Source organism: Microcaecilia unicolor, chromosome 4 (genome assembly GCF_901765095.1).
Source record: "Microcaecilia unicolor chromosome 4, aMicUni1.1, whole genome shotgun sequence".
In the NCBI taxonomy this organism is placed as follows: Eukaryota; Metazoa; Chordata; class Amphibia; order Gymnophiona; family Siphonopidae; genus Microcaecilia; species Microcaecilia unicolor.
In genome coordinates this window covers 13,755,306-13,770,364 of record NC_044034.1, presented here as the reverse complement: position 1 = coordinate 13,770,364, position 15,059 = coordinate 13,755,306, and the positions used below count along the sequence as shown (strand labels likewise).

The 15,059-nt window shown below is 46.3% G+C and overlaps 1 protein-coding gene across 2 annotated transcripts in view; it reads left to right on the top strand.

Annotated features, from left to right (window-relative positions):
- Nucleotides 1-15,059, top strand: part of LOC115468331 (short transient receptor potential channel 2-like) — a 32,223-nt gene that overhangs the window by 4,509 nt on the left and 12,655 nt on the right. For both annotated transcript variants that reach the window (XR_003941847.1, XM_030199972.1), the window contains exons 3-6: nt 444-599; nt 4,309-4,472; nt 5,702-5,787; nt 9,740-9,963. Coding sequence is in view for 1 of the 2 variants with exons in the window: in XM_030199972.1 (XP_030055832.1) it covers nt 444-599; nt 4,309-4,472; nt 5,702-5,787; nt 9,740-9,963 (630 nt within the window). In the remaining variant the exon portion in view is untranslated. The remainder of the gene's footprint in view (nt 1-443; nt 600-4,308; nt 4,473-5,701; nt 5,788-9,739; nt 9,964-15,059) is intronic.

Sequence of the window (15,059 nt, the reverse complement as noted above, 5' to 3'; positions counted from 1 at the left end):
GAAAGAGCCCCCTCTTTCCTGCCCAGCGCGCTGCTCTCCGTCCTCCTGTATGCTGCCTGACGGTCTCGGCGAGATTCAAAATGGCCGCCGAGACTTCAATTCTCGGCGGCCATTTTGAATCTCGCCGAGACCGTCAGGCAGCATACAGGAGGACGGAGAGCAGCGCGCTGGGCAGGAAAGAGGGGGCTCTTTCCTGCCCCGACGTCACTAGACCACCAGGGAACATCGCGTGACGTGAGTAGGGGAGGGCGATCCCGAACTCGGAACTCGCTACCTTCGGACTATAAGACGCACCCCCCCATTTTCCTCCCAAATTTGGGGGGAAAAAAGTGCGTCTTATAGTCCGAAAAATACGGTATAAAGCCCTCTTGTAGGACCTGCAGGTCAACAGTATGAGAAGTTGAAATTGTCCCCTGTGCGTAATCTGTTCCCCCATTTGTCAGGCAACTGCGGTTCAGCCCTGCTTCAGATTGACGTGGGTCGCTCCTCCTGGCCCCTGGACAGACCTTACATCACCCTGCTCCCCGCCACCACGTTGATGACGCCAGCCAACTGCAAGCTGGGTGAGAACCGCACCGGAGTCCGGATGTTCAAAGAAGGTGAGTGGATGTGGGCTTTTTCCACCACCCATCTTCACATTTCTTAGAAGAGAGAATGCTCTAGAACAGGGCTGGCCAACCTCGGGCCTCGCCAGGTCGGGTTTTCAGGATTTCTCCAGTGAATATGCATGAGATCTATTTACATACAGTGGGGGCAGTGCATGCAAATAGATCCAGAAAACCCGACTTGATTGCAGCCCTCAAACTTGAGGTTCAACTACCCTGCTCTAGAATGAGGCTGAAAGGGGTCAGACTCGGGGTTAAGTCTTTATCTGCTACTTAGTCTATAAATCTTGTTTCCCAATTTAGTTTCATCTTTTTTTTTGTTTGTTTTTTTTGTTACATTTGTACCCCCACACTTTCCCACTCATGGCAGGCTCAATGCGGCTTACATGAGGCAATGGAGGGTTAAGTGACTTGCCCAGAGTCACAAGGAGCTGCCTGTGCCTGAAGTGGGAATGGAACTCAGTTCCTCAGGACCAAAGTCCACCACCCTAACCACTAGGCCACTCCTCCACTGTTGCTACTATTTGAGATTCTACAATGGAATGGTGGATCCTCTTCTACTTCTATCCCTCTACCTGTCGGCGTACCTCAGGGTTCTGTTCTTGGTCCCCTCCTCTTTTCTATCTACACTTCTTCCCTTGGTTCATTAATCTCATCCCATGGCTTTTCCTACCATCTCTATGCTCATGACTCCCAAATCTACCTTTCTAACCCTGATATTTCACCTTGCATCCAAACCAAAGTTTCAGCGTGCTTGTCTGACATTGCTATCTGGATGTCTCAACACCACCTGAAATTAAACATGACCAAAACCGAACTTCTCATTTTTCCCCCAAACCCACCTCCCCACTCCCCCCGTTTTCTATTTCTGTTGATGGCTCTCTCATTCTCCCTGTCTCCTCGGCTCGAAACCTTGGGGTCATCTTTGACTCTTCTCTCTTCTTCTCTGCTCACATCCAGCAGACCGCCAAGACCTGTCGTTTCTTTCTTTACAACATCCATAAAATCCGCCCCTTTCTTTCCGAGCACTCTACCAAAACCCTCATCCACACCCTTGTCACCTCTCGTTTAGACTACTGCAATCTGCTTCTTGCTGGCCTCCCACTTAGTCACCTCTCCCCTCTCCAGTCGGTTCAAAACTCTGTTGCCCGTCTCGTCTTCCGCCAGGGTCGCTTTACTCATACTACCCCTCTCCTCAAGACCCTTCACTGGCTCCCTATCCGTTTTCGCATCCTGTTCAAACTTCTTCTACTAACCTATAAATGTACTCACTCTGCTGCTCCCCAGTATGTCTCCACACTCGTCCTTCCCTACACCCCTTCCCGTGCACTCCGCTCCATGGATAAATCCTTCTTATCTGTTCCCTTCTCCACTACTGCCAACTCCAGACTACGCGCCTTCTGTCTCGCTGCACCCTACGCCTGGAATAAACTTCCTGAGCCCCTACGTCTTGCCCCATCCTTGGCCACCTTTAAATCTAGACTGAAAGCCCACCTCTTTAACATTGCTTTTGACTCGTAACCACTCGCCTCCACCTACCCTCCTCTCTTCCCTCCCGTTCACATTAATTGATTTGATTTGCTTACTTTATTTATTTTTTGTCTATTAGATTGTAAGCTCTTTGAGCAGGGATTGTCTTTCTTCTATGTTTGTGCAGCGCTGCGTACGCCTTGTAGCGCTATAGAAATGCTAAATAGTAGTAGTAGTAGAATGTTGCTATTCCACTAGCAACATTCCATGTAGAAGTCGGCCCTTGGAGATCACCAATGTGGCCGCGTAGGCTTCTGCTTCTGTGAGTCTGACTCACAGAAACAGAAGCCTGCGCAGCCTTCTACATGGAATGTTGCTAGTGGAATAGCAACATTCCATGTAGAATCTCCAATAGTAGCAACAGAATCTCCAATAGTAGCAACATTCCATGTAGAATCTCCAATAGTAGCAACATTCCATGTAGAATCTCCAATAGTATCTATTTTATTTTTGTTACATTTGTAACCCGCGCTTTCCCACTCATGGCAGGCTCAATGCGGCTTACATGGGGCAATGGAGGGTTAAGTGACTTGCCCAGAGTCACAAGGAGCTGCCTGTGCCTGAAGTGGGAATCGAACTCCCCAGGACCAAAGTCCACCACCCTAACCACTAGGCCACTTCTCCACTCCTCTTACATTGTAAAGTGGTGTGGTAGCCCTGTTGGTCCTCTTTTAAAGGTAATACATAGAAATAAAACATAGCTTTAGCTATCATCTTATTTTCTTTTCTATTATCTTTCTTTTCTCTAGTTTTGTTTTATTTCTATTTATTATCTTACATTGTAAATTCCACTCATTTTCTTTTTTCCTTATCTACTTTTGTGTAATTTTCATGTTTTTAGAGAACTTGCATACATTGCTGTGCACGTTGATGGGACTTTCTAATTGTTTGAATACCGTGATTAATATATTAATTTTTTTGCTGAGGATAGAATTTGTTTTACTGTTGGATGAATGCTGCCACCTGGTGGATAGTTAGAACAATTGCATTTTGTCTGGTGTCTTCCATGTTACAAGTGGAGAAACACAAGTGGAGCACAGCTCCTAGAATTTTTCTCACTACTGTCCACCGCTTGGGAACAATTCTTCCCTGTATATTTGCACTGCACTGCTCTGTTTTGAGTCCTGCAGCGCTTGAACTCCAGTGCTGGCTTTTGTAATCTCCTCATGAGACTGAGACAGCACAGGAGTTTGGACACTGTGTGGCTCAAACTCACTTAAGAGATGTTCAACACACATAGTGGTGGGTGGTGGTATTTGGAGAGAGCGGTATCTGGTCAAAATAGCCCCGACAATAAAGCTCCCAACATAATATCCCTGACATAACAGCCACTGTCAAAACGGCCTGCCCACAAAATAACCCTTGACAAGTTAGCCTCCCCCCACCCCCCCACCCCCGACAAAAGGGCCTGATCAGGCTGCCCAGAATATGGCACTGCATTTTTTTCGTAATAATCTTACCTTGCCAAACAGGATAAGGTTGGTAAGACTATGAAAATGATGACAATATTGTTTTTTTGTTTTTTTTTTAATTAGCATGTTGATAGAAGAATAGTTTCTTTAAATAGCAGAACAGATCATGAATACCAGTTTGTAGCTACAGAATTTTGTTTATTTATAATGCTTTATGCAATTGAATGCTGGTAGGAGTCTTTATCAGTGAAGATTTCAGTTGTAGTTTATTATATATTTTGTGATGTGTTATTTTTTCTTAGGGGGTTATTTTGTGTAGGGGCCATTTTGTCAAGGGCTATTGTGTTAGGCGTGAAATGTCAAGGATTATTTTGTTACAAGGCTGTTTTGTTGGGGCTATTTTGTCAGGGCTATTATGACTGGGTGCCGGAGAGAGCATCCAAAATCCCAGGTGCCATGACAAAAACATCTACTAGTACCTGGGATTTGTTGAGCCCTAGTGTAAATTCTTTACTGCCTTTAGGTTAAAAAAATTTTTTTTCAAGTTTCTGCGTGGAAGCATCTGATTACAGCCTCCCTGATCCTCAGCTTTGTACTGAATTGTTGATGGTTACATGACTAATAAAAGAACTTTTCTTAATGGGGCTCAGCAGAGCTGTAAGCACTAGACCATACAGTATTGTCAGCTTGTTGACCTTCCCTTGTGAACAAAGGAGAGGCGCTGGAAAGTCCCTGACACTGAGTTCTGTTGCCGGCTCCAGGAGACCTTCTGTCCGCATCTTTGAGTGAGAAATGGGATCGAGTCCGGGTTACCTGCAGCCAGCCCTTCCTCAAGCGCTCCCAATTTGGGCTGTCCTTTCTGCGATTCCGCACCCCACTGGATGAGGAGAAGAACGAGATGATTGAGGGCCAGAGGCCAAGTGAGGTACCAGCTCTTTATCACTAACAGACTGATGCCATGATTTATAAATGCAGGTATTCTGTTAGGCCATGTCCCCTCCCAGAGACAGAGCCCACAGGCGACCACTAGCTGGTTGGGAAAGGAGGCATAGGGTATGTGTAATGTGTCTGTGTTCTGTATTTAAAGTAGTCACTTAACTTGTCTTCCCAAGGTGAGGTATGATTGAGCAGAATATTCCACTAGCAGCAAGAATCTCTTCTGAATGCAGCTGCAGACCTGACTAATTAACAGCTCATCATTCTGTGTTCTGCAGGACCGGACTGGAATGTAGCAATGAAACTGGTCCGTGAGGTAGCCAGAGCCCAGACTATGTGTAATTTTTAGAGCCTTTAACAGTCGGCCCCGTGTTAGACGGGTCTAGACGTAGGAATTGAGTCACCCTGACTACAGTACAGGAGAAATGGACGTTTATGTATACGCCGTGCCCCCTCCCTACCCATCTTCAAATCAATGCTCAAAGCCCACCTCTTCAATGTCGCCTTCGGCACCTAATCACTACACCTCTTCTCAGGAAAACTTATCTACCCCAACTTGACATTTCGTCCTTTAGATTGTAAGCTCTTCCGAGCAGGGACCGTCCTTAATTGTTAATTTGTACAGTGCTACGTAACCCTAGTAGCGCTCTAGAAATGTTAAGTAGTAGTAGGTGTGTTAGGCATAAACATCCATTTTAGAAAAAATAAATGTATATAATATGAACAGGTTAAAGCCAGCACGTGACTGGTTATCTTTCAGACTTTGGAAACATAACTGGGTATTTATCTTGACAACGGTCACGGTGACTAGTTTCCCTTGCCAATTTGGCATTTGGGAGGGACAAAAGCCACTACGGGATTAGAAGGACAGCCTCGGCAGTGGAGTGCTGCTTGATAGGAGCCGCTTACCAAATCCTAAACCTGTCTGGTAGCAGGTGTAACTCCCGATGTTTAACCCCCTTTGGAAATGGGGAATAAACACCGAGCTACTTGCCATGCCTTTGACCTGCCCAAGAGTCACCTAGACCGCGTGCGCTTGGATTTGAAAAGGACATGTCCCAGGCTTTGTAAAATAGGGACAAATGTTTATTCAAGACAAGTGTTTAAATGCTGGTTTATGCACGTATCAGACGCAAATAGGGCTTGTAAAACGAGGGCCAGTATGTGTGTGAGATTTTGCCAATTGTTTTTTTTTTTTTTTTTCCCCCATGCACACAGAATGAAACACCGCTCAGGGAGTCTGACACAACTCCGTGGCTTTCCAGTCCAGCTGTACGGAGGGCATTCTTCCCAGAAACCCAAACGTAAGGAGGATGTGGATCTGTCTTGCTGAACCGTGGGTGGTACAAATCAACATGAGCCATAAGCAAATGAGCTCCACAGTTGCTCTCTCCCTTCCTTGTGAATTTCCACCAATGATGAATCATTATGCCTGGTAGCCTCTAGTTTTAAGCAGAGCTGTGTGATGCGCAAACCTTCTTCATTCACAACTACCTGGAAATAATCTCTGGTTTGGGCCCCTCTTCCTGGTCTGACCCAGTCATCATGGCTGTGGCTCCCAGTGAAACTTGGTATAAGAGGACTCTTGAGCCGGTCTGTAGATGTTGCTTTGCCTGGTGGTTGGAAGTTCGGTCTCTTCCGCCAGCCATGATCACCGTCTCAATTGCACCTGAGACTGACCCTGGGAGCTGGCACTGGAAATATGATCGGCTTTTCTGCACAGCGCTGCTGCTGGTCCGGCTCTGTTCTGTGCTGTGTTCTGTTCATTATTTTTATTTATTTATTTTATTTATTTATTGCATCTGTATCCCACATTTTCCCACCCATTTGCAGGCTCAGTGTGGCTTACGCAGTACTGTAACGGCGTTCGCCAATTCCGGTATAAACAGTTACACGGTGATGTTGTGGTAGAATGAGGTTCATGTGGAACAAACGTATTAGGGGATTGTATAGAGGAAGAGTTACGTTATGTCCATTACGTGCTTTGGTTTCGTAGTGTTGCAGGGTTCAGGTATTTTAAGTAACATGACGGCAGAAAAAGACCTGCACGGTCCATCCAGTCTGCCCAACAAGATAACTCATATGTGCTACTTTTTGTGTATACCTTACCTTGATTTGTATCTGTCTTTTTCAGGGCACAGACCGTAGAAGTCTGCCCAGCACTAGCCCCGCCTCCCAACCACCAGCCCCTTGATTTGTATCTGTCTTTTTCAGGGCACAGACTGTATAAGTCTGCCCAGCACTAACCCCATCTCCCAACCACCAGTAGGATTGGTAGGTTATGACTTTTTGAACAGGTAAGTTTTTAGTGATTTCCGGAAGTGTAGGTGGTTATATGTTGTTTTCACGGCTTTAGGTAGTGCGTTCCATAGTTGTGTGCTTATGTAGAAAAAGCTGGATGCATAGGTTGATTTGTATTTGAGTCCTTTGCAGCTTGGGTGGTGGAGATTTAGGTGTGTTCGTGTTGATCTTGTTGTGTTTCTGGTTGGTAGGTCTATGAGGTCTGTCATGTATCCCGGAGCCTCGCCGTAGATAATTTTATGGACCAGGGTGCAGATTTTGAAAGCTACATGTTCTTTGATTGGGAGCCAGTGCAATTTTTCTCGGAGGGGTTTGGCGCTTTCAATTGGCGTTTTTCCAAATATAAGCCTGGCTGCCGTGTTTTGAGCAGTCTGAAGTTTCCTTATAATTTGTTCTTTACATCCCGCATGTTTAAGTTATGGAAAAAGGTCAGTTACAATCATAATAATGAACTGATAAACTGTTGGTACTAATTAACAAGCAACTGCCCTTACTCTCTATTCTATACAGTGTGTGCACAGATTATATCATGTGCATTTACTAGGGGGTGTGACCATGGGAGGGGCATGGGCAGGTCAGGGACATGCCTAGCAGTCACACGTGCATGTTGTAAGGAGCGATCCCTTACACCAGTCTTTGACGTGGCCTAATGTGCTTGCACTTAGGCACATACATGTGGACTTTGCTAGTATTCGGTAATAGCGAGTGAGCATGCCGTTGCCTTTATGGAATCTGTGCTTAGCCTGCCTGTTTCTTGAATCTACCCCTCAATGTCTGGGAATGAGAGGCTGGTGGATATGCACTCTAGGTAACGTGGAGGGGCATAATCGAACGGGGACGACCATCTCTAAGGACGTTCCGGTGAAGGGGCGGGGCAACGCGTATTATCGAAAGAAGATGGACGTCCTTCTTTCGTTTCGATAGTACGGTCGGGGACGCCTACATTTTTGACCTTTAGGTTGACCTTAGAGATGGTCGTCCTCGGTTTTCGGCGATAATGGAAACCAAAGACATCTATCTCAAAAATGTCCAAATCCAAGCCCTTTGGTCATGGGAGGAGACAGCATTTGTAGTGCACTAGTCCCCCTCACATGCCAGGACACCAACCGGCGCCCTAGGGGGCATAGCTCCCTTACCTTGTGTGCTGAGCCCTCCAAAACCCACTACCCACAACTGTACACCACTACAATAGCCCTTACGGGTGAAGGGGGCACCTACATATGAGTACAGTGGGTTTGAGGTGGGTTTTGGAGGGCTTCCATTTACCACCACAAGTGTAACAGGTGTGGTGGGGGGATGGGCCTGGGTCCGCCTGTCTGAAGTGCACTGCACCCACTAAAATCTGCTCCAGGGACCTGCATACTGCTGTGATGGAGCTGGGTATGACATTTGAGGCTGGCATAGAGGCTGGAAAAAAATGCGTTTTAATTTTTTTTTTTTTTTTTTTTTTGGGGTGGGAGGGTTTAGTGACCACTGGGGGAGTAAGGGGACGTCATCCCCGATTCCCTCCGGTGGTCATCTGGTCAGTTCGGGCACCTTTTCGAGGCTTGGTCGTGAAAAAAAAGGGACCAAGTAAAGTCGGCCAAATGTTCATCAGGGATGCCCTTCTTTTTTCCATTATCGGCCGAAGACGGCCATCTCTTAACCACGCCCCGTCCCGCCTTCGGTACACTGCCTACACGCCCCCTTGAACTTTGGTCATCCCCGCGATAGAAAGCAGTTGAGGACGCCCAAAATCGGCTTTCGATTATACCGATTTGGGCGACCCTGAGAGAAGGACGCTCATCTTCCGATTTGTGTCGGAAGATGGGCACCCTTGTCTTTCAAAAATGAGCTGGATAGTAACATAGTAGATGACAGAAAAAGACCTGCACGGACCAGCGAGTCTGCCCAACAAGATAAATTCATATGTGCTACTTTATGTGCATACCTGACCTGACTTTGATTTGTATCTGCCATTTCAGGGCACAGACCGTAGAAGTCTGCCCAGCACTGGCTCTGACACCCAATCTCCGTTAAGCTTCTGAGGATCCATTCCTTCTGAACAGGATCCCTTTATGTTTATCCCACACATTTTAAAATTCCGTTACCTTTTTCATCTCCACCACCTCCCGCGGGAGGGCATTCCAAGTACCCACCACTCTCTTGTTGAGGAAGCCCCATCTCTTCGTATTGCTCAGCTTGGCAAAATAGAAAAAAAAATCTGTGATAATAAACATCAGACTGCGGGAGTTAGCTGGGCCTGCCTCCCTCGGTCGGTGCTGAGCCTGGATATTCAATGCCGGGCCATCTCCAGTTTACTTTTTGTCTGGTTTCAATTTAACTGGCCAAGTCAATATTCGGCACTGGCCGGTTAAGTTGAAACCAGCCAAGGATAGGTCTGCTATTTCGGCGGCCCAATTTGGCTGCTGAACTTAGTCGGCAATGCGCTGAAAATTGTCTGCTATTAGTTATGTCTTTCACAAAACTCTAAACGCTTTTACTTAGGAAATACGGAGAACAGTAGCTTTGTAAATTTGCCTGACTTTATGTATTTTTACCTATAATTTTTTTTTTTTTTTGTAGGTTTGATTAGTTTTGTATTTTCTGGTGACTGTCCAGCTTCTTGGTTTTGTAATCTGTGTGGAACCGCAAGGTTGACTGCGGAATAGAAACCCGCTCAGCGCTGACCAGGAATATCTCCCGCTGAGTATTAGAGGATAGCTGATTGAGCACTATTTAACCGGCCAGGAGCTGTTCCTGGCCGGTTAAATAGCACTGAACATCGGACAGATGGTGTTGTCCTCATCCTGGAACACTGCTGAATAAAAATCAGGAGATCGGCCGTATAAAACTGGGGTCTTGGAGTATAAGCTTGCTGACGGTTCTAGGGTTAAGGGGTAAAAAGAAGGGAGAGAGGAGTGAATCCGTAATGAGAGAAATTGAATGGCCGTCTCTGTGCTTCCCTTATTACAGGAGTGCTGTGGAAGAAGCGCTGAAGAGCCGACTGCAGCAGCTGGACCCAGGCTCTGCACCCCGCGTAGGGAACAGTGTGTGTCTGAGTCGCACTGCACGCATGGTGATCTTGGCTGCTCGGTCTCGCAGGCTCATTTTCCCACCAGGGGGCAGTAGCGGTATGGAGGAAAGGAAACATGCCCAGGAGGAGGACGGAGGGGCATCAGTGAGCCGCTCTGAGTCGGGTGAGGTTGGAAGTCTTCAGTCAGTGGTGTATTCAGCACGCTAGGTGGACACAGCAGATCTCACAATAACTTATCTTTATCAGTGAAAGATTCTGTACTGTACTGCTGTTGATGGGGATGTGTGAGTCTGAGCAGTGCTTGAAGCATTTCTGAGTTCAGCGTTAGAAGGGCATCCTAGAGCTGTCTGGCAAACGTGAAATAACTCAGGAATGATAGTGCCATAGTAGCTTCCCATTATTCCAGAACCTATGGGATGGGGTGGAGATAGACATTTCTCTTGGCATCCAGTCCAGCTCCTCAGTATTTTCTGTCTCCAGCAGATGGATGGATGCATTTTTCAGCCACACAAAAACTGCCTTAATACCTATGACATCTGCTGTAGTCAGGTTTAAAGATCAACTCTGTTAGAATTCACCTTAATGTATTTATTTTTATTTATTTGTGGCATTTACCGTATTTTTCGGACTATAAGACGCACCAAACCATAAGACGCACCTAGGTTTTAGAGGAGGGAAATAGGAAAAAAAAAAAATTTGCTTTTTCCCCTCCTCTAAAACCTAGGTGCTCCGGTGCATCTTGTCCGAATCCCTCCCTCCAAGTTCGGGATCGCCCTCAGGGTTGCCCCCTCTTTCCTGCCCAGCGCGCTGCTCTCCATCCTCCTGTATGCATTGCTGCCTGACGGTCTCGGCGAGATTCAAAATGGCTGCCGAGAATTGAAGTCTCGGCGTCCATTTTGAATCTCGCCGAGACCGTCAGGCTGCATACAGGAGGATGGAGAGCAGCGCGCTGGGCAGGAAAGAGGGGGCTCTTTCCTGCCCCGACGTCACTGGACCACCAGGTAAGATCGCGTAAGTAAGGGGAGAAGTGGTGACAGGGCCGGGGGGAGGGCGATCCCAAACTCGGAGGGAGGGCGGGCAGCCAGCCAGCCAGCCAAATCTCTACCTTCGGACTATAAGACGCACCCTCCATTTTCCTCCCAAATTTGGGGGGGAAAAAGTGTCTTATAGTCCGAAAAATACGGTATACCCCGCTGTTTCCCGCTCGACAGCAGGTTCAGTGCGGCTTACAAAGTGTGGTACAAAGTATCACGGAGATAATACAGGTATGGAAACAATGTATCACAGAGATGACATAATTACATAGAGTAGGTTCAGTGCGGCTTACAAAGTATGGTACAAAGTATCACAGAGATGATACAAAGTATTAATTTTGAGCACCATGTAACCCGCCTCTGCATCCTTTAGTTCAGTTTATGCAGGGCTTGTTTGTGTTGAAACCTGCCATCTAACTACCTGCTGTGTCTTTGGATTTGATTGATTTATTAATTTTGTTTATTTAATTAATTATGTCTCCTGAAAGTTATCGAAGCAATGTGCATTCAGATACGGTAGATATGTATATATATATATATATATATATATATATATATATATATAACGCACCTCCAACATTCTAATGAAGCCTCACTTTCCCAACGTTCTAAAGTGAGGCGGCAGAGACCACTTTTTGAACATCAGTGTTTGCCCCGCCCACGTGCTGCTGATTGGCTGTGCCTCAGGTGATGCACACAAAGTACGGTTCCACCTCCCAAACACTCACATGGACTTAGAAACCACCAAGCCTTTGAATGGGACCGGTGCTGCAGAGGAGCAGGAGTGGGACAGCGAAGAAAATGCAGCGGCGTTCAGGAAAAAAAAAACAAACACACACGAGTCCCGCCCCTTCCTGAGGAGGGGGTAGCTACCAGCACGGGGACCAACCGCGAGGAAAGCGCGGACAAAGAACGCCACTAAACAACCACTACATCGCGGACCTTACTCTGCAAGCTGTTCATGCGGTGAGTCTCCAAGCCGGCGTTCAGTGCCTACAACAGAGACTTCCAAACACATGCGCCCTCAGCCCCGCCCCCCCTACAGAACGCCACCCACATTCCACACTAAAACCAAACCAACCCCCCCCCCCCCAAAAAAAAAAAAAACCCCACCCAAACGGAAACCTCCGGCGCCCAACCCCCCCCTAAAAAAAACGGATCACAGCCCACCTGAGTGCCCAGCTGAAATCAGTGCCTACAAGGAGACCTCCAGACACATGCGCCCTCAGCCCCGTCCCCCCCCTACAGAACACCACCCACATTCCACACTCGAAAAAAACCCCATATCTACTCCTACTGCCTGCCTGCAACGGATCCCTCTGGTTTCAACAAAAATACAAGTGCCTACAAATACCACATCAGAGTGCCCTGCTGAATTAAGATTACTGTATCACACTCGCACGCAGAGAATCACCCCCTACCAGCCACAAAAAAAACCCCACATCTAATATGGACAATCAGCATCACTCACTAACACACATACATACAACCAAACTGCCCACCACCCAAAATGCCACACACTGCCATGGACAGACAACATCTTGCTTTCACACTCATACACACACACACCCCCCCACAAAATGGTACCCACAACCCCCCTCAAAACCACAAACACTCATACAGAACAACGCTACCCTACCCCACAAACACCCCTCCCCCCAAAAAAAAATAGCATACACCCATAGACCCCCACAACCCCCCCTCAAAACCACAAACACTCATACAGACTTTTTACAACTTAAAAAAAAAAACTCTCTTCCTTTTTAAAAAAAAAAATATATCCCTTAATATCAAACAGAAAAAGAAAAAAAAAAAAACAAAAAACACATGCTAGCGCCCGTTTCATTTGTTTTGGAAACAGGCCTTTTTTACTAGTGTATATATATATTTATTTATCCCCAGAGAGCTCAGTCTGAGTTTCTTCTAATCCAGCTGATGAAAGTTTTCTTTGAGTCATTAGATTCCTTCGTTTGTTTGTGGCATTCATATTTACTGAGCCTCCAGGCTTTAATGACTGATTCACCCTATACAGATTTTCATCTGCACACCCATCGAAAGGTTCTCTCTAAGGTGGTGTCAGATTTCCACTTTAATTTTCCTACCAGTATTTTCAGGAAGCCACATAAATAAATCTTACATGATTCGGATTACAAATGGTACCATAGGCTTGTACTTGGCGCAGACTAGGTTAATAGGGCAGGAGCAGGCCTAAATGCCAGCCTGTATAACATACGTGTAAATCGTGATTCTGCACACACCAGCTTGCAGTGCTGACCTAATTTTTAAAAGATGCGCGAGAGGTTCATGAGTCTGCCCTCAAATCCACCCGGCTTTTTGTTTTGACCCCTAGTAATCCTGGGCAGACTGTATCACCTTCACTTACGCCATGCTTTGGTAGATTTTCCTTTTGATTTAGGATCCAGCAGCTGAGACCTCTCCATCCCCATGGTCTCCATTAAAATTGAGGAGTGGGGAGATACTTTCTGTAGTCCACTGTTGCTCCTTTTAGGGTCTGATTTACTGAGCCTGTTTTCCCTTTCCATGTCCAAAGGAAAAGAGAAAGCTTAGTAAACGAGACCTTTTATTTTATTCTATTTATTTATTGGGATTTATTAACCGCCTTCATGAAGAGATTCACCCAAGGCGGTGTACAGCGGGTACAGTTTAACATTAAAGTTACAATTTTGTTAACAGCGTAACAATACTCTTGCAGTCTCCCCCCACCCGACCAGTCTGTTTCTCTTCTTCCCTCCCCCACATCACCCAATCTTTCTAGCCCATTCCTCTCCACCACTCTTACAGACTGTGGCCAGCCCTCAACACCCAGCAAGCCACTTAGGGGGGCTTTTACTATTGCTCGCTCACGTTTTTGTCGCGCACTAAACATTAGAGACGCCCGTAGGAATGCATTGGCATCTCTGTTTAGTGCGTGCCAAAAATGTGAGCCTGCCATAGTAAAAGACCCCCTTAGCCACTACAATCACTCCCCAGCAATCAGTGACCCTAACCTTGCAAGCCAGTCAGCCTCCCTGCTTTCTTCTCTCTCTCCCCTCCCCAAGCCAAATAACTTGCTGTGGGAGTAGGAACGTTCTCTCCCCTGAACTTTGTGGGGCTTTCTGCGAGTCTGAAACTGCACAGTGCAAGAACTCCCACTGGTCTCCGTTTCTCAAGTCCTGTGAGACACGAGTTCCTGCACCGCATGCTCAGAATCACATGGTGCAGGCAGGGGAAAGTCCCTGCTCTGGCAACACATATGGCAGCAGCTACTACGACAAAAACACCTTTTATTTATTGCATTTGTACCCCACATTTTCCCACCTATTTGCAGGCTCAATGTGGCTTACATAGTACCGTCAGAGGCATTTACCCAGTTGGTGGATAACAAATACAAAGTTGTATAGTGATCGTATGAGGTATAAGTGGAGGGTCGAAATGGATGAAGATTGCGTGTTGTCCTGTTCGATCATAGTCATGCTGTGTTGGTAGGTGAAGAGGGTTACGTGGGGTCGTTGGGGTAGGCCTTTTTGAAGAGGTTGGTTTTTAGTGATTTCCTGAAGTTCAAGTGGTCGTGGGTTGTTTTCACAGCTTTTGGGAGCCCATTCCATAGTTGTGCGCTTATGTAGGAGAAGTCGGCTGCGTAAGTTGTTTTGTATTTCAGTCCTTTGCAATTTGGGTAGTGTAGGTTTAGGTAGGATCTTGATGATCTGACTTTGTTTCTTATTGATAAGTCTATGTGGTCTGTCATGTATTCTGGGACTACGCCGCATATGATTTTATGGACTAAGGTGCAGATTTTGAAGATGATCCGTTCTTTGATTGGGAGCCAAAGCAACTTTTCTCGGAGGGGTTTGGCACTTTCAAAGCGTGTTTTGCTGAATATCAGCCTGGCTGCTGTATTTTATTATATTTGTATCCCGCACTTTCCCACTAAAAGCAGACTCAATGCGGCTTACATAGTAATAGGTAACACAGAATTTTGTTATGTAAAGTAGGCAGTCTGGAGTTTTTTTATGAGTTGTTCTTTGCAGCCCGCGTAGATTCCGTTGCAATAATCTGCATGGCTTAGGACCATTGATTGTATTAGGTATCGAAAAGTTGCTCTTGGGAAGAAAGGTTTTAACCACTTTACCTCTATTCCGGAAATCTAGACTGCCCCAACTTGACATTTCGTCCTTTAGATTGTAAGCTCCTTTGAGCAGGAACTGTCCTTCTTTGTTAAACTGTA